General features: G+C 44.5%; 1 protein-coding gene across 1 annotated transcript in view; it reads left to right on the top strand.

Moving 5' to 3' along the window:
* LOC141266088 (cytochrome P450 2C20-like) overlaps window positions 1-19,247 on the top strand; it is a 326,499-nt gene that overhangs the window by 180,670 nt on the left and 126,582 nt on the right. Inside the window, exon 5 of the mRNA XM_073679996.1 lies at window positions 8,118-8,278. Within this exon, the coding sequence (XP_073536097.1) occupies window positions 8,118-8,278 (161 nt within the window). The remainder of the gene's footprint in view (window positions 1-8,117; window positions 8,279-19,247) is intronic.

Here is a 19,247-nt window from a genome sequence, read left to right as displayed (position 1 = left end):
TTAGGGGCTAAGAGTTCACAGTCACCAATGGAGTAGAATCACTCCGCTGGGGAGAATTTCCTGGAGAAGAATCCACAGCGATGATTTCTTGCAGTATTAGAATTCTAAGAGAGAACTGCTCCTACACCAATAGTAGAGGCATCCACCTCATGGAAGAACGCACTGTTCACATCAAAATGGTGCAGAACAGGAGCAGTATAGAAACAGTACTTGAGTTCCTGAAAGGCTCGAATAGCGGATTAAGTCCAGTTCTTGGGATTAGCGCCCTTCTGGGTTAGGCACATTTGTGAGGCAACCACTTGAAAATAGTTTTTCATAAACTGGCGGTAATAATTAGCGAAGCCAAGAAATCTTTGGAGAGCCTTGAGAGCAACTGGCTGTGTTCAATCAGATATGGCAGACACTTTCTGTTATGCACACGCCCGGGCTGACCGGCGTGTGCGTGATTTAGTGATTCCACTGTCCCATGAACCGGAGAGTGCCTGGAGGGGCGTAACTAAGTATCTACCCGATCCGACCAAGGTCGCACGATGGCAAACGACGCCGTGCACCAGGGAGGAACCGAGCAGAGGGACCAGGTGCTACTCCAGGCCAAACCCCGGACACGGCTGTTGACCCACACCGGGGAATACAGGAACAGGCAGGTTAGGCTGGCACACAGACAGGTGGGTATTGGTAGGCACGGCTGGCATGCAGACAGGTGGGCACTGGAAGGCACGGCTGGAGTGCAGACAGGAGGATACTGGCAGGCACGGCTGGTATGCAGACAGGATGGTACTGACAAGTACGGCTGGCGTGCAGACGGGGAGGTACTAGCAGGTTGGAGCACAGGCTGGATAGGGTCCAGTACAGACTGGGATTCAGGAACAGAACCCCAGATGCGGTAGACAAACAGAGCAGAGAGGAACCGCCGGAGCAGTGAGCAAGGCAGAGCAGGCAGGAACCGCCGGAGCAGTGAGCAAGGTAGAGCAGGCAGGAACCGCCGGAGCGGTGAGCAAGGCAGAGCAGGCAGGAACTGCTGGAGCGGTGAGCAAGGCAGGGCAGGTAGGAACCGCCGGAGCGGTGAGCAAGGGAGAGCAGGCAGGAACCGCTGGAGCGGTAAGCAAGGCAGAGCAGGCAGGGAACCGCCGGAGGGGTGAGCAAGGCAGAGCAGGCAGGAACCGCCAGAGCGGTGAGCAAGGCAGAGAAGGCAGGAACTGCCATAGTGGTGAGCAAGGCAGAGTGGGCAGGAACCGCCGGAGCGGTGAGCAAGGCAGAGAGGACAGGGCTCTGTTCACACTGAACCAGATACACTCAAGGTACTTGCAATGAAGTAGCGAGTGGACTCTAAACTCACAAACGGAAGTACAGCGACAACAAGTAGGAGTTAGGTGCAGGTTCAGACTCTGCAGAAAAAGGGAAGGTACGGACATAGAGAAAAACAGGTAACAGGCTAGGAGAGTGTTCAGACAGGAACTGACACTGCAGCGAGACACAGGAGTGAGTCTGGGTATGCAGCCCACAGAATGGCGGACAAACAGGCTAGAAGACACAGATAACAGGTCTGGGTATGCAGCCCCCAGAAGGCGGGACGAGCAGGCTAGGAGCGTGTTCAGACAGGCCTGGGAATACAGCCTCCGGGAAGGCGGACAGGCAGGAAAAACATAACAGGACCTGGCACATCAGAGGCAAAAAGCCCTCTGAGGATAAGAGTTGCTCAGGCACCAGCTTCAAGGTGGAGCTGGTTTAAATATCCAGTGACAGACAGCAATAGGCTGAGAACGCATTAGGGGTGTGTCCACAGCAGCTACAAGAAACAGCAAGTAACCGGGCTGCCTCCCTAAGCAGTCAGAACAGAGACAGACAACATGAATAGAAGCCAGGCTGGCAGACTGGACTGAAGATCAAGTTTACGATCTTGCATAGTGAGAGATGGTGCACCATGCAAGCCCGCCACCAGGTATGCTACACTTTCTTCATGAAGACCACCAGAAAAGATAATGTGGTCGAGGAATGATAATTCTTGTCACTCAAACAGACATTTCTCCAACTTAGCATTGAGATGATTTGGCCGTAGTCTTAGAACAGAGCTGACATGCCGGCGATGAGAGTCCAAGTCACTGGAATAGATTAATATGTTGTCCAGATAGCCTGAGACATATTCATACAGGACATCTCAAAAGATTTATTTCACAATATGCTGGAACACAGCCAGTGCTTTGCACAATCCAAAAGTCATCACTAGATATTCATAGTGACCATCGAGGGTGTTGAATGCTGTCTTCCATTCTCGCTATAAGAGCCACGTAGGTGTAACTTAATGAAAACCGGAGAATCTTTAATCCTGTTGAATTCAGAGATGAGGGGAAATGGATACAGTTTTTTCAGAGTAACTTTATTCACGCCTCAATAGAAAAAATAAGGATGGCTCTCTGAGAATTTGCAAAGACTAAGAGGAAACGTGCACCAGATGGGAAAATAGATTTTTGGATAAACCCCCTTCTCCAAGTTTTCATTAATATAGGCTACATTGCTTCAATGTCTGGGAGAGATAGAGGATAAACTCTCCCTCTAGGTGGTTCTATGCCAGAAATAAGTAGAATGGCACAGTCAAATAGCCGATGAGGCGGAAGTGTCTCGGCCTTCTGATAGGAGATGATATCAGAGAAGTCCTGATAGGGCACAAGTATATTGGAGACAACAGATGCTGAACAGAGTTTCACAAGAAAGGGTTAAGGAAAAGTTTTGAGGCGACTATGGAAACAAGATGAACTCCACTGGGTGATCTGGTCAGTTGAGTATGAAGCCATAGCACGGAAGTCCTAAAAGTACCGTTCCATCAGCGAGTAGCACACCTGTGACAGCACAGCACTTCTTCTTAAGTATCCAGAGAGCCAGGAGAAATATGCCCTTATCTTGTTAACTTTTGAATTTGTGATCTTCTTTGGTTGATCAACACAGACTATTGTTTGAATAATCCTGAATGTTGATCACATCTTATATCAGCTACTACAAGGTATTGTCTGCTAGTTTTGAAATACAGCGACTCAGGGTCTTTGAACCATGGATATTTTCTAGATATGTTATATACCATTGTAGGTGTTTGCCAATCAACATTGGTTGATGAGCTGTGGATACTCTAGCCCTGCAGATTAATATCATCATCCTTTATTCTTTACCCGTGGATGTGTGGTTGAAAGAACTATTTAAGGGAGACTTTTACAAAGAGAAAGCCAAGAGAAACTCTTCAGAAAAGCAACCAGAACACAGGGCTCCATCAAGAGGAATACAGATCTGCTTCATTAAATATCACTGAACTCATAGAGACGATATGAAGAAATCCAGGTTGGGACAATCAGGTCATCCGGCCACATATCTCAGTGCTCTTTTCCCGATGGGCCAGCAGAAAAGTGAGACTTTGTAACTTGCAACATATTGTGTATTTGCTGGGACAGTTCTGTATGTTATTGTCTGTTTGGTGGTTCAATAAATATTGCCACACTGTTTTACCCTCCCTCTGTGTTGTCTGAGTAGTATTACGCCCACAGGAGACCCCCGTGTTTCCACAGCACCGATTTGCAGAGTTACCATCTCTGTGCGGAAATTGACACAACCCCCTGGGATCACAGAGCCATTAGCGAAAATTAGCTTTAGAGGGATAAAAATAAATCTTCAACCTTTTTGCCAAAGAAAAGTCCGTGAAATTCTCTTTTGAGACAACAAATGCTTGTCGGGTGAACACAAAGGAGTCAAAGGAAAAGGACATAGGAACTAGCAATTGTCTTCTCTTTCGCCTAATGGCTGGAATTTCCCTGTTTGGCCTTTAGTTTAGAACAGTCTGTGCGAGAGTGATCCCGTTCACCTCAATATCAAGAGAGTCCTTGTGAGAGTCGACGGAATGTTATGGCCTGTGACAACCTCTTCCAACCGATTTGCATAGGCCTGGTGTGACCAATCTGAGAGGCAATTTAGAAAAAACCCTTGGGGAAGAGACACGAGAGTCCAGAATTTTCTCCCAAGAATGTTCTTTGAAATTTAAATCCATATGAGTCGCAAGAGCAATTAAGTCATCAAGCAAACACGGCAAATCTTTAATCGCAAGTTTATCTTTTAAACGGCTGGACAGGACTCACAGAAGACAGCCAGGAGTGAGTCATTGTTCCAGGTCAATTTAGCCTACAGGGTATAGAACTGGATAGTATAATGTCCCACAGAACTAGTGTCTTGTCTTAGCCACAGGATAGAATTGGCTGCTGAGTGAACGTGGCCGGTTTCATCAAATACTTGGCAGAAAGCAGACAGAAAAGAAGGTAGAGAATGCAGCATGGGATCATCTCATTCCCAAAATAGTGCAGCCCAATCCAAAGCATCACTAGACAATAATGACAAAAATATATGTCACTTTACAATTGTACAAAAAAAATAATTGGGGCATAATTCAATCATGCACTGATTGACAAATCCCCAACAGAATTTAGGATCGCCATTAAATCGTACAGGTGTGGGTAAATGCAGAGCCATTTCCCAAGCTAGATGTTGTTGAGTAGGGTGTGGCAGGTGTTGAGAGGCTGGTGAAAAGACTGCAGGAGATTGAGGCGGTTCGTCCTTACAGTCTGTAAGGTCTCACACAGCCTGGACAGGTTCACAATGGCTGACGGACAGTTGCACCACAAACCCAGGCAATTCATCCTCATCCCATGGCAACGGGGTTGTTCCCGCTGTCACTTTGTGATCCATGGTCTTGCTATTCTGTTAGACTCACCAGGTGAGTTGGATCCTCCAAGCCCAAGATCTGGGTGGGCACACAGACCACGGGCGACATGGCAGTAGAAAGGAGGAGCACATGGGACATGGATAGCCCAGGAACAGGAGACCACAGGCAGGTAGGCGAACTGCAGGCAGAGGACATCAGAAAACCTCAGGCAGTCAAAGTGCAGGAGACCGCAGGGAGGCGGAGGATGTCAGGAAATCGCAGGCAGCCAGGTTGAGTGCAGGAAAGCTGAGTAGAAAGCCAAGGTCCAGAAACACAGAAGTCTTAATGCAATACCAAGACAGAAGGGTGTGTCTCAGTAAGCCTTATATAGACCAGGGCTGATGCTCTCATGGGATCATGCTGGGCCATCTGCAAAGCCCAACATGGTCCAGCAGACCGGGGGGGAGAAACAAGGCATGGATCTGGGACAGATGCGTAACACTGCTCCCCATACCCCTTTGCTCACAGACTGCTTCCCACTCCCCCCTTCTCTTACAGACTTCTCCCTATGCTTCCACTGTCACAGACTGCTCTCCGTGCCCCCTCCCTCATAGACTATTCTCCATCCTCTCTCTCTCACAGACTGCTCTCCATGTCCCCTTGCTCACAGGCTGCTATCCATGCCCCACTCGCTTACATACTGCTCCATGCCCCCTCTTATAGACTGCTCCACATTCCCCCCTCTTTTAAAGACCGCTCTCCATCCTCTCTCTCACAGACTGCTCTCCATGTTCCCTCGCTCACAGACTGCTCTCCTTGACCCACTCACTCACTTACTGTTCCATGCCCCCTCTTACAGACTGCTCCCCAATCCACTCTCTCTTACAGACTGTTTTCCATGCCCCCTCGCTCACAAATAGCTCCTAATCCAATCTTTTGTAGAGGGGAGTACCCAGGGCCATTACCATCATGCTGTGTGCTGACACTATATTCTCTTCCCCCAATGCCCCCTCTACTATTAAGGACTGAGACCGCAGTGTGTGCTGCAATGGAGGATTTGCTCTACTCACTGTTACACCGTTCATGGAACCTATACCGACTTAAAGCAACACAGGAGATCGTAGATCCAGGTTAACAGACTCACTTTTACTGTGCAATTCTTCCATACATGGCTGCAGTATACAGATCAAGACAAGTTCTTTGGTTAGTGAAGTACCCATGGTTATGTTTCTTTCCAGTGATCGTTCTCTTCCTACCCTGAGACCTAACCTCATCCACTTATTCTGTGACCCAGCTGAGAATCTCCTCTGACAGGCTGTGAGCCTAGGACTGTGCCAGCGTACAGATTCCGTCTCAAATGTGTCCTCATTTTGTTCAGATAACTTGTACTAGTAAAACACTTCGTCACTATTGCAACTGCTAATGCAGTTTGCTTTCCTGCCTACTCAGTCTTCCTCTACACTCTTTTTTTCTCTCTCTGGATATGGAACAGAATCTACACCGTTCCTGTGCAATCAGGTCCTGAACTCAGAAATGAGGTGGCCTGACACAGGCCTCCCCCAATGGCAGGCGTACAATGCCTACTGCTCCTCACTACTCACTGTCCCCCACACTACTGTCTGCAACCCAGAATTAGTTTTCTATAAAACAACTCTATACCTCTCCCAGTTGATGATGTAAACCTCTGTCTTAACTCTCTAGTTTCTCTCTAAGCAGTGTAGTGTAACTAAATCTCTTACCTATTGTATGGTACCCCTCTGGGCAGACCTCCCACATCCCAGGGACAGCCTTAGGCAGACCCTATGGAGAACTGGCATACAATAACGGCCATAGGGATTTCACAGCAAACACTTTATCAAATAAATAACCTTATAAACATTCATAACAATTATCAAACAACTAAGCAACCCTTTCTTGACTTGACCTCTTCATCACCCACCAGCCCCTACACTTTTACCCACTGCTCACCATTCTCCCCTTTCTGCCAGGCTTCCCCCATTTTCACTCCCAATCTAGTCCCAATGGCCCTTTATCTCTTTCAGGTTATTCCCAATACTTTCTCTTTCACTCTGCTCCCCCTCCACACAGACTGCTCTCCACAGCTCCCTCTCACAAACTCCTTTACTAGTTCTTACTTTATTAAACCACTTTTTGTAACTCCATGGTTTCTGATGCAGGAATCTTAACCCTGCATCAGGTGCAATAGGCCTGACAGGCAAAATGCACACATTTTTGTTCGTCCCCCTCTCCAAGGTGGCAGGGGATCCCGTCCTGGCAAGTACCTTCCTATTTTTAGGTGCTGCTTGAAACCTCCTCACTCAGTTTTACCACCATCCTTGCAGGTGTGACCTCTGTGGCCTCTCAGGCTCATTGTGCCTGAAGGTTATTACTTTTGAAGGTTCGTATTTTCTGGGTTTTTTTCATTGCAATTGTTTATTTTGCTTGTTTTATGAATGAATAATGCAAAGTTTGTGGATATTGGGTGCAAATTGGGTTTTCTTACAAATAAGAGAGTTTTCTTAGAAATGGCCTCTCAGGCACATTACTGCTGAACATGTAATAATAATCTCTGAAATGATATGATAATATGATCTACCAACCTTGCTTTTCTTTCTGCCAATGAGTTTCTTCTGCTGAACTTTTAACATATGAATCTGAGTGCATATGAATCCGTTAACATCCAAGTGCCTTACAATTAAGTTTTTTTTCCTAATTTTAATGTTTAGTAACAATTAAGTCCTGAAAACTGGAGGCTATTTGGCTGTACTTGTGAAATTTGGGTAGTTTTTGTTGTTTTATTAAGTTTAAGGTTATTAAATGTTTTTTTGTTGCCTTTTGATTTTGTGTTGTCTCTTTTAATACATCCCTAATGAAGGTTACCGATTACTTTTAGAGCCCAGAAATTGAGATAATTAGATATTATAGAATGTTTTCTAACCTGTGCCTGTCAGGCGCACTGCGCTTGAACCCAGGAGTGCCAGAGATGCGTCTGACCCAGGGTTAACATTGAAAGATCGGCTTCCTGTTTTCTTCCTAGAGGTGAATGCAGCAGATGTGCAGCCACTGTATGCGGCACCTATATTTTCCCTTTAAGTAAATCACAGACAATGCAGTGGTACGAAAACAAATTTTAACTTTTTTAAAACTGTGACAGTCCCATGATGGTTGGAAAATCAATTCTTAGCTTCATCAATTCTGAGCAGTCCTTATACCAAGGCTGTGGGGGGGCTCCACCAGAGTCTGGCTGCACCTAACGTGACTCTTGGATTTTGGCAGTTCTTCAGTACCCCTGTGGGAATCTCGTTATCAACTCCCTTCCATTATCTGCCCTGCTTAGACTTTATTATGCCATGTTGGACCAGCCTCTTAGTATGAAGGTTCTAAAGAAGGAGAAAAGTAGGATAAGCGGAGGTCACTTCATGATGTTCTTGCTTTCTCTCCACAGGAAAGCCCTTTAACCCGGTAATGTTCATGGGCAGCGCTGTGGGAAACATCATCAGTTCTGTGCTATTCGGGGAGCACTTTGAGTACCGGGACGAGAAGCTGCAAGAACTTCTTTTATCTACGTCCAGACATATTAAAAGGTTCTTCTCTCTACTAAACACGGTGATTTATGATTATATTATGAGGCCATATTCATCAGAGCTTCAAGCTATTCCATAGTTTTATGATAGAATCACATTGTAATATGTTATTACTCTTTGCATGTATGTCAGATTTTGATTTGTCATTAGAAACGAGTGGATCAATCTGCAAAGGGACTTTCTTAAATTTGCAGGTCCATGCAAAATTTAACACTTTGCAATTCGATTCACGAGGATAAAAAAAAAAAAAAAAGCCATGCACAATTTCACACATTGCTGAAGAGTCGGAAAGCGGGATTATTATGTCAGAGGAAGCCAGGCGGTATTACCCATATCCCCATAATACCATGCAGCAATTATATCACATTGTCTAGCACAGCCAATTGGGGGAACTAATACTGGGATTATAAAAGATGAGAGCCTGCCCAGAGACACCATTTTAAGATTTTAACATCCTAAGGTCATAGTGCACAGCTCATTCCACATAAGTAAAGAAAAGGCCTTATTTGGTTGTGGTTTATTACTACAGTGCTGAGACACATTGAAGATGGGAGTGGTAGTCTCAGTCTATATAAAATAATCCAAAGATTCAAATGATAATGATGTGCTGGACCTGCATAGTCAGTGTGATTTATAGAGGGGAGCTGTAGTTGCAGAGTTAGGCTATGTGCCCACGTTGCGGAAATGAAGCAGAAAATTTCTGCTTCATTTCCGCATGTACTCTCCCGGAAAAACGCATGCGGAATTCCGCACGCGTTTATCGTGCGTTTATCGCGCGTTTTCGACATGCGGAATTGGCTTGCATTTTTATTGAATTGCAAAGGCAATTCCGCTTGCGGAAATGCAAAATAAATTGACATGCTGCGGATTTTTGCGCGCATCAAAAACGCTGCAGAAAAATCCGCAGCATGGGCATAGAACTTGCGGATTCCCCTTGGGGACCATGGGGGGCGGATTACCTAGCATTTCACAAGCGTTTATGCTGCGGAAATTCCGCAGCATATACGCTTGTAAAACGCTACGTGGGCACATACCCTTAGTGTGATATAAATTGGGTAGCTGGACTTGCCTAGTAAGTGTGATATATAGGGAGTTGCTAGACCTGCATAGTCAGTGGTCATTGTGATATATAAAGGTTCTGTAGCTTCATAGTCAATGTGATCTATAGGAAGTTTCGGACCTGCATAGTCAGTGTAATATATGAGGAAGTTCTGGACCTGCATACTCAGTGTGATTATATAGGGAGGTGCTGGACCTGCATAGTCAGTGTAATATATGGGGAAGTTCTAGACCTGCATACTCATTATGATTATATAGGGAGGTGCTGGATCTGCATAGCCAATGTAACATAGTAACATCATTTTTAAGGTTGAAGGAAGACTAAGTCCATCTAGTTCAACCCATAGCCTAACATGTTGATCCAGAGGAAGGCAAAAAAAAACATGTGGCAAACACTAAGCTTCACATTGGGGAAAAAAAATCTTTCATGACTCCATACAACAATCAGACTAGTTCCCTGGATCAACGCCCTATCAAGGAATTTAGTATATATAACCTGTAATATTATACTTTTCAAGAAAGGCATCCATGCCCTTCTTAAATTTTAATAGTGAATCCCTCATTACAACATCATGCGGCAGAGAGCGCCATAGTCTCACCGCTCTTACAGTAAAGAATCCCCGTCTGTGATTATGATTAAACCTTCTTTCCTCCAGATGTAGAAGATGCCCCCTTGTCCCCGTCTCAGGCCTCAGAGTAAAAAGATCAGTAGAAAAGTCTTTGTACTGTCCCCTCATACACTTGTACACAGTAATAAGATCCCCCCTAAGCCTTCTATTTTCCACTCTAAATAACCCCAAGTGTAATAACCTGTCTTGGTATTGCAGACACCCCAGTCCTCTAATAACCTGTCTTGGTATTGCAGACCCCTCAGTCCTCTAATAACCTGTCTTGGTATTGCAGACCCTCCAGTCCTCTAATAACCTTGGTCGCTCTTCTCTGCACCCTCTCTAGTTCAGCTATGTCTTTCTTATACACCGGAGAACAGAACTGTACGCAGTATTCTAAGTGTGGTCGCACTAGTGACTTGTATAGAGATAAAATTATCTTCTCCTCATGAGCATCTATGCCTCTTTTAATGCAGTTACAGTTTTGCCCAGTGTTTTACAATTAAGCATATAATTATACATTTTAGTTCCTCTGCCCAAGTGCATTACCTTACATTTATCCCCATTAAAGCTCATTTGCCATTTATCAGACCAAGCATCTAGTTTACATAGATCCTCCTGCAATATAAAATTGTCCTCCTCTGTATTGATTACCCTGCAGAGTTTAGTGTCATCTGCAAATATTGAAATATTACTCTGTATGCCCCCTACAAGGTCATTAATAAATATGTTAAAAAGAAGCGGGCCCAATTCTGACCCCTATGGTACCCCACTGTTAACTGAGACCCAGTCTGAGTGTTTTCCATTAATAACCACCCTTTGTTTCCTATCACTGAGCCAATTCTTAACCCACTTACATATATTTTCCCCTATCCCCATTGTTCTCATTTTATGTATCAGCCTTTTGTGTGGAACCGTATTAAAAGCTTTTGAAAAGTCCATATACGCAACATCCACTGCATTTCGTTGGTCCAGTCCGGAACTTGCCTCCTCATAAAAACTGATCAGATTAGTTTGACAGGAATGGTCCCTCGTAAACTCATGTTGATATTGGGTCATGAGGTTCTTCTTCTTCAGATACTCTAGTATAGCATCTCTTAGGAAACCCTCCAGGATTTTACCCACAGTAGAGGTTAAGCTTACTGGCCTATAATTTCCAAGTTCAGTTTTTGTCCCCTTTTTGAATATTGGCACCACATTTGCTATACGCCAGTCCTATGGTACAGACCCTGTTATTATGGAATCTTTAAAGATTAGAAATAATGGTCTATCTATGACGTTATTTTATTCCTGCAGTACTCGTGGGTGTATCCCATCTGGGCCTGGGGATTTGTCACCTTTAGTGATTACTAGACACCCCATAATTCCTGCTGGGTTAAGCAAGTAACATTTAATGGAGAATTTTTGTTATCACTGATCATGTTTTCTGCGATTTTCTTGTGTAAATGCGGTTGGAAAAAAATCATTGAGCATATTGGCTTTTTCCTCATCCTCATCCACTGTTTCACCCAGACTATTTTTAAGGGGGCCAACACTATCATTTTTTAGTTTTTTACTAATTATGTAGTTAAAGAATATTTTGGGGTTATTTTTACTTTCTCTGGCAATGATTCTCTCTGTCTCAATCTTTGCTGCCTTGATTTGTTTCTTACATAATTTATTTAATTTTCTATATTTATTTAATGCCTCATCACTACCTAATTGCTTTACAGTAGTTCTCTAAATGCTTTCTTTTTGTCACTTATTGCACCCCTTACAGCTCTATTTAGCCATAGTGGTTTCCTCTTATTTCTAGCATGTTTATTCCCATAGGGTATATATTGTGCACAGGTCCTATTCAGGATGCTAATAAATGTCTCCCATTTGCTTTGTGTAGCTTTATGTCTCAGGATATCGTCCCAGCTTATTGCACTAAGATCATCTCTCAACCGTTGGAAATTTGCCTTCCTGAAGTTTAGTGTCCTTGTAACCCCTCTACTACACATCTTATTAAAGGTTACATGAAAACGTATTATTTTGTGATCACTATTACCCAAGTGACCCCCAACTCGTATATTTGATATGCGGTCTGGCCTATTGGTTAATATTAGGTCTAGCAGTGCCCCCCTTCTTGTTGGGTCCTGAACCAGTTGTGAAAGGTAATTGTCTCTTATAGTTGTCAAAAAGCTATTACCTTTGCTTGAATTACATGTTTCTGTCCCCCAATGTATTTCAGGGTAGTTGAAGTCTCCCATAATAATGACTTCTCCTTCAGTCGCTGCTTCATCTATTTGCTTTACGAGGATATTCTCCGCTACTTCCATTATTTTTGGAGACTTATAACAAACCCCTATCAGTAATTGATTATTTTTTACCCCTCCCCTTATCTCCACCCACAGGGACTCTGCATTTTTATTAGATTCACATATGTCCTCCCGCAAGACGGGTTTTAAGGATGATTTTACATATAAACACACACACCCCCCTCGCTTGTTTGTACGGTCATTTCTGAATAGACTATAGCCCTGTAAATTAACTGCCCAGTCATGGCTCTCGTGCAGCCACGTCTCAGATATCCCTACCATGTCATAATTATTTTCCAACAAAATTAATTCTAATTCCTCCATTTTGTTGGTGAGGCTTCTGGCATTAGTGTACATGCATTTTTTGTATCTCTCGGTACCTCTATTCCTTCTTACTTTATTGACTGTTCTAACCCCATCCCCAATTTCTTTATTTGTGCCCAGGTTGCTATCTGCACTATCTTCCCCACCTATAAAATAAATACCCCCCCAATCCCTAGTTTAAACACTCCTCCAACCTTCTAGCCATTTTCTCCCCCAGCACAGCTGCACCCTCCCCATTGAGGTGCAGCCGGTTCCTAGCGTAGAGTCTGTAGCCAACTGAGAAGTCGGCCCAGTTTTCCTGGAACTCAAATCCCTCCTTCCTACACCAGTTCTTGAGCCACTTATTTATCTCCCAAATCTCCCGTTGCCTCTCTGGCGTGGCACGTGGTACCGGTAGTATTTCAGAGAATACCACCTTGGAGGTCCTAGCTTTCAGCTTGCAGCCTAATTCCCTGAAATCATCTTTAAGGACCTTCCACCTACCTCTAACTTTGTCATTTGTGCCAATGTGCACCATGACCGCTGGGTCCTCACCAGCCTCTCCCAGTAATCTGTCAACCCGATCAGCGATGTGCCGGACTCGAGCGCCAGGTAGGCAGCACACTGTTTGACGATCCATGTCTTTGTGACAGATTGCCCTATCTGTTCCCCTAATAATTGAGTCCCCCACTACCAGCACCTGCCTGGCCTGCCCTGCTCTCCTATTTCCCTCTTTACTGGAACTGAAACTCCTCCGGCTTTCAGGGGGCATGCCTTGCTGCAGCATTGCTACCCCTGTACCGTCACTCCCCTCATCTGCCAGCTTTGAAAACTTATTGCGGTGTGCCAGATCAGGACTAGCCTCCCTGGCACTCTTCCCTCTACCCCGCCTTCTAACTGTCACCCAACTAATGGCCTCACTGTCCTCCAACTCCTGACTACCACCCTCCCCCACATCTACCCCAGTGAGCTGCTGCTCAGTGAGCAGCAGACTCCTTTCCATATTGTCAATGGATCTCAGTGTTGCCAGCTGCTCATTTAAATCCAGTACCTGGGCTTCCAAACGCACAATGTGCACACATCTCGCACAGCAGTATGCTCCCCCGACCGGCTGTTCAAGGAATGCATACATGTGGCAAGATGTACACTGGATAGCATTGTCAATGATGGAGATCATTTCCTAATTGGGATTGCAATAGACAGAATGTTAAGTAAAAAAAAAAGTAAAGAATTAATAAAATACAGACAGCAATTCAGTCCAAAGTCCTCCCTTCCAAACTCCCTGAATCCAAAGTCACTGAAAAACAAGTCACACACTTACTTTCATTTGCACTTACGCTCCGGTCACACTCAGCTCATTCACACTCGCAAACTAAGAGATTTAAAGAGTCCCCCCCCCCCCCCTTTTCCAGCAATGCACCCTACAGCTCAATGCACTTCCAAAGGACTGGATGCCCAACCAGCTGCCCCTTATAAACCCTTAATTATGACCCCTCCCCCTTAATTAACACCTTGTGAGTATAGCTACACCTCTGGATTTTATTGCAATGTAGTTAGCCCTTAAATACACAGGTAGTAAACTAAGAAACTGTAAAGCTGTAGTGAGAAAATAGGTTTTAAAAAGCCCAATAAAACTAAACAGGTAGAAAAGCACTGTGACAGTGACAGTAAATTGCCAAGTTAAAGAAGAAAGTAAAGGTAGCACTCACCAGTGTATCTGAACATATCCTTTATTTCTGCCAACAATAAATGCTGCCAATCGGCATGGGACAGAGACCCCGGAGGGTGTGTGGGGGAGAGAGACTGAGGATGACGGCCGTTTCGCTGCCTTCCGGTGCTTCAATGGTTCAAGTTGGATCTGGTAAGGTCCCTACTCACGCCCCTCCAGGCACTCCTCGGTCCATGGCCCAGTGAGACCACAATCCTTGCACACGCCAAACAGTCCAGACGTGAGCGTTACTTATTTTATCCATACACTACACCAGAATGCCACTGTTAGTTGTCTCCAGTTACCATTCATTTTACCCTAGTCAGACAGTTTACGATCACTTGGACATTACGTCTGTGTTTGCTTTAAAGAGCTCAAAATGGGTTCAATGTCTTACAACTAGTGAAGAGCGAATATGTTCGAAATCCGATCTCCAAACTTAAGTTTGACACGAATTTGACACATTTGGATTCGTGATCGGAAAGACAAGCATTTTTACTTCAAATCTGCGAAAATCGGCACCGTTCGGCGAATAAGTGCGGGGCAACTACAGCGGTTTTAACAGTTTTGCTAGCATAATGCTTGTGTGTGATGAGTGGGGGGACATGTTAGATGAGTGAGGGGGCTGGGGAGAGCTCAGAACAGCTCAGGTAAGTGGCGCACTTGTAATTTTATTTTCCCTGTAACTTTAAGTGAGGAAAGCGTGGCTAGCCAATCACAGCACACTGTCCAGACACAAGGGCTTCTGCCATTGGCTGCTGAAATCACATGTCCTCTCTATTTAAAAAGCAGCCATGTTCCCTCAGCATCATTTTATCCATGTCACTGCTGGAGACAGACGCTGCTGAGTTTCCTCTGTCCTGTGCAATGAGAGATATTAGCTAGATAGATGGGCGATTCTGTGGAAGTCAGATAGTGTAGATAAGTCCTGTGCTGGGTACCTGTTCAATCGATCTTGCAGCACTTTTTTTTTTCTTGTGCAATTACTGACATTCAGACAGAAAGAGCAGGGCCCATGCCATAGAACAGTGCTTGCACTGGTTGTATTGTGCTGTATGCACGAGTATACCTTCAATCTATTTTTGCACTTGCTAATGTGATAAAGCAAGCCCTTGTGGGCCACTTTTTGATTTTGTGCGGTTGAAACTCAGCTATCTGCAGAGCTTGTCTGTGCAGAGCTTGTCAGTGCAGAGTACAAAAAAAACTTTTTTTTCATTTGCTAATGTGATAGTACAAGCTGTTTTAGCCCAGTTTGTCATTTTTTTGGTGGGTGAACTTCAGCTTTATGCACAGTAAAACAAATATATTTTTCTGTTGCCAAGCAGAGGACACAAGATTTTTTGCGTCACAAATAAGATAAACTCTGCTAAAAGCCACCTACTATTTTAGTGGTGGTGAAGTTCAGCTGTTTTCAGAGTAAAAACTAGATTTTTTGTCTTGCTAGGCGTAGTCCACAAAATTTTTTTTCTGTCACAAACGTGTTACACTCTGCTATAAGCCACGTATTCCTTTAGTGGCGGTGAAATTAAGCTGTATACAGAGCTCATGCACAGTAAAAAAATCTATTTTTTGCTGTGACTAACATGATACAGCAGGCTAGATCTGAGTTTGAAATATCTTGGAGCATATATTCCCTCTCACCTTCCTGTTCAGCGCACGGCGTCCTCCAGCGCTTCTTCCCTCGCTGCTGCCGGCGCGCGCTCCTTCCCGGGCACTGTGATTAGGGCGCGCGCGCTCCCCCTCTCTTGAAGGGACCGCACGCGCCGTCCTAAGGAGTCCCCGGCCAATAGCCAGAGGACTTCCCATATATAAGGCACCTCCTCCAAAATGGAGGTGCCCGAGCAAAGTTGTTGCAAAGCATACTCACAGTCCACAGTCTAACACCTGCCCCTCGGGGTCCCTCCTTGTTCCAAAGCACAGAGGTTCCACCACCCGGCCCCGTTACATATTCTATGTTATACAGGCCTCATCCACTGTCAAGAAATACTTTCTTAGATTCTTAACGTTATACTGCAGGGGATATCTCAGTTTGAATTAGTTTGGAGAATATCTCGTATGTTATACAGGCCTCATCCACGCTAAAAAAATACTTTCCTCAGTTACTAATGTGATACAGCAGGGGACATCTCAGTTTGAAATTGTTTGTAGCATATCTCCTATGTTATACAGGCCTCATCCACACTAAAAAAAAATACTTTCTTCTGTTACTAGCATCATACACTAGGGGACATCTCAAAGTACCAAGGGAGGGTGGTTCACTGCGATCTTGACACGTAGGGTGTGGGAAAGACTTAGTGAAACACAGAGAGAAGAGGGAAAGGGAGCCCAGACACTAGGGAAATGGGAGACCTCCTAGTCTGGTCTAGTGTCACCCTGTCTCAACAACCATCCCTATATTGGCTCTTCACCAATCGCCACATGCGTGCCTCACCCTGATTTTCCCTGGCATATGACTAAGGCTAGGGAAGGGAATAGATGAGCACTAGGCAATCTCCACTAAACTCTATAGACAGCAAGGGTAGACAAACCGTGGGGGATTGCTTAGGTTTAAACGACCCCAGCCAAATGTGCACACGGCCTCAAGCTCCAGAGAGGATGAAGTACTGCTCTAGCTAAAGCCTCAGAAGTAGTAATGAATATCACCAGCACCTCCCTCTCAGACACACCAGGTATTCATACACTCAGGCCAGGGAGCTAATTAGCCAGAGGTAGATAGCTGCAGGGTCCTAGAGACAGCCAGCCTGTAAGAAGATGTCTGTAATGCCAAACGTAGAGATCTCCTGCAACCCACTGCAGGGTGACTGTCACATCTGACACGGCCGTGACAGTACCCCCCCCCTCTATGAGTGGTCTCTAGACACTCAGGAACGGGTTTCTAAGGAAAAGAGGTGTGAAATGAGCAAACCAATCTGGGAACGTTCACGTCTGATGCTGAAACCCACATCCTCTCCTCTGGACCATAGACTTTCCAATGCACCAAGTAGTGTAGAAAACTACGTTGGAGACGAGAATCTACAATGCTCGAAATTTGGAACTCCAGATTACCATCAACCATTACTTGGGGTGGTGGTAGAGGCGAGGGCTCAAGAGGTTCCACATATATTTTAAGTAAGGACCAATGGAACACGTTGTGAACTTTAAGGGCCTAAGGAAGTTCAAGATGAAACGCTGCTGGGTTAATGATGGCAGTTATTTTATAGGGACCTATAAACCTAGGTCCCAGCTTCCAAGAAGGAAATTTCAATCTTATATTTCTGGTAGACAACTACACAAAGTCATTCACATTCAGGTCCGGACCTGGCAAGCGTTTTCTGTCAGCCATATGTTCATACCTGTGACCCATGATCTTTAAATTACACAGAACACCCTGCCATACCGAGGAGAGCGATGAAGCAAACCGTTCCTCCTCAGGAACTCCTGAAGCTCCACCCCCACTAAAGGTACCAAACTGTGGGTGATAACCGTATGCACCGAAGATCGGTGACCTGCCAGTGGATTCTGTCACGGGTATGTCACAGGTGACAGACAGTCGCCCTGCAGTTGGTTGCTGGAGATCTCTACGTTTGGCATTGCAGACAGCTTCTTAGATGAGAGGCTGTCTTTAGGACATAGCAGCTACCTCCCTCTGGCTAATTAGCTCTCTGGCCTGGGTATATCTATAATCATCAAAGTCCAAAATGAATCAATACTCTTCACGAAAAGGGTCAATATTTCAACACTGTGTTGGGCCCCGAAAAATCGGCACAACAAACAAGAAGAGAATTTATTATTGTAAAAACATTCTTTTTATTCAAATATATCAAAAAACAGGGAATTGATAAAAACCGTCAACAGGACAGATCCATCATAAACTAACAATCAGATCTAATTTATAGCAGCGAATAGTATCTACTCTCACTAGACAAAAAACAAGAGCACCTACTCCCATTGGATTCTGGGAAACAGATAAATGCTGCTTTAAGAATAGTCAAATACCTTGTAAGGCATGGGTATAATAAGACTACATATTGATATGTCCTTTATTTTTAAGAAAATGCTAGTGCATTGGACAGATAGATTTAGAGTTATATATATATCTCCATGTGTATCCTTCTTGTGCCCCAATTATGGAGATGTAAAAAATACAAACCTGGAGGGGATCATAATAATGAATCTAGATAATCTATCACTGCAATATTTTTCAGCCAGACATCAATGTGTATCCCTTTAAGAAAATTTGTATGTAGTGTCCAGGACACTGGAATAGCTTAGGGTCATATAGATGAAAGTCTCTGTGTCCATATGCAAACTACCTCACAGGTTAGACTCCCTCAAAAGTTGAGTGAACACATTGTCACAGACAATGATGGATCTGATGGATCTGTCCTGTTGACGGCTTTTATCAATTCCCTGTTTTTTGATATTGGTGACTTTTTAATATATTTGAATAAAAAGAATGTTTTTACAATAATAAATTCTCTTCTGATTTTTCTGGGCCCAACACAGTGTTGACATACTGGGTGTATATATACCTGGTGTGTCTGAGAGGGAGTTGCCGGCTATATTCATTTCTACTTGTGAGGCTTAGCAGGGGCAGTACTTTGTCTTCTCTGGAGCTTGAGGCCATGTGCATATTTGGAGTCATCTAAAGCTAAGCTATTTCCCCCTGTTTTGTCTATCCTTGTTGTCTATAGTGTTTAGTGGAGTTTAACTAGTGCTAATCTCCTCCCATCCCTAGCCGTAGCCATAAGCCAAGGAAAGTAGGGCGAGGCACAGATGTGGCAATTGCTGAAGAGGCAATATAAGGACTGTAGTTGAGACAGGGTGACAATAGACCAGACTAGAAGGTCTCCACTTCCCATTTCCCTTTTCCCTCTGTGTTGCACTAACACCTGAAGTGACAGATTCTTGACGATTATTAATGGCAAATTCTGCCAGCGGTAAGTAGGATGCCCAATTCTCCTGATTTTCAGAAACAAAACACCTGAGGTAGGTCTCCAAATTCTGATTGAAATGCTCGGTCTGTCCATTCGACTGAGGGTAAAAGGCAGA

The sequence above is a fragment of the Phyllobates terribilis genome, unplaced genomic scaffold, assembly GCF_046119375.1.
Source record: "Phyllobates terribilis strain yellow unplaced genomic scaffold, ASM4611937v1 Scaffold_4__5_contigs__length_816908805, whole genome shotgun sequence".
NCBI lineage: Eukaryota > Metazoa > Chordata > Amphibia > Anura > Dendrobatidae > Phyllobates > Phyllobates terribilis.
The sequence above is the reverse complement of the archived record's forward strand: the minus strand, read 5'-3'. Positions and strand labels throughout refer to the sequence as shown.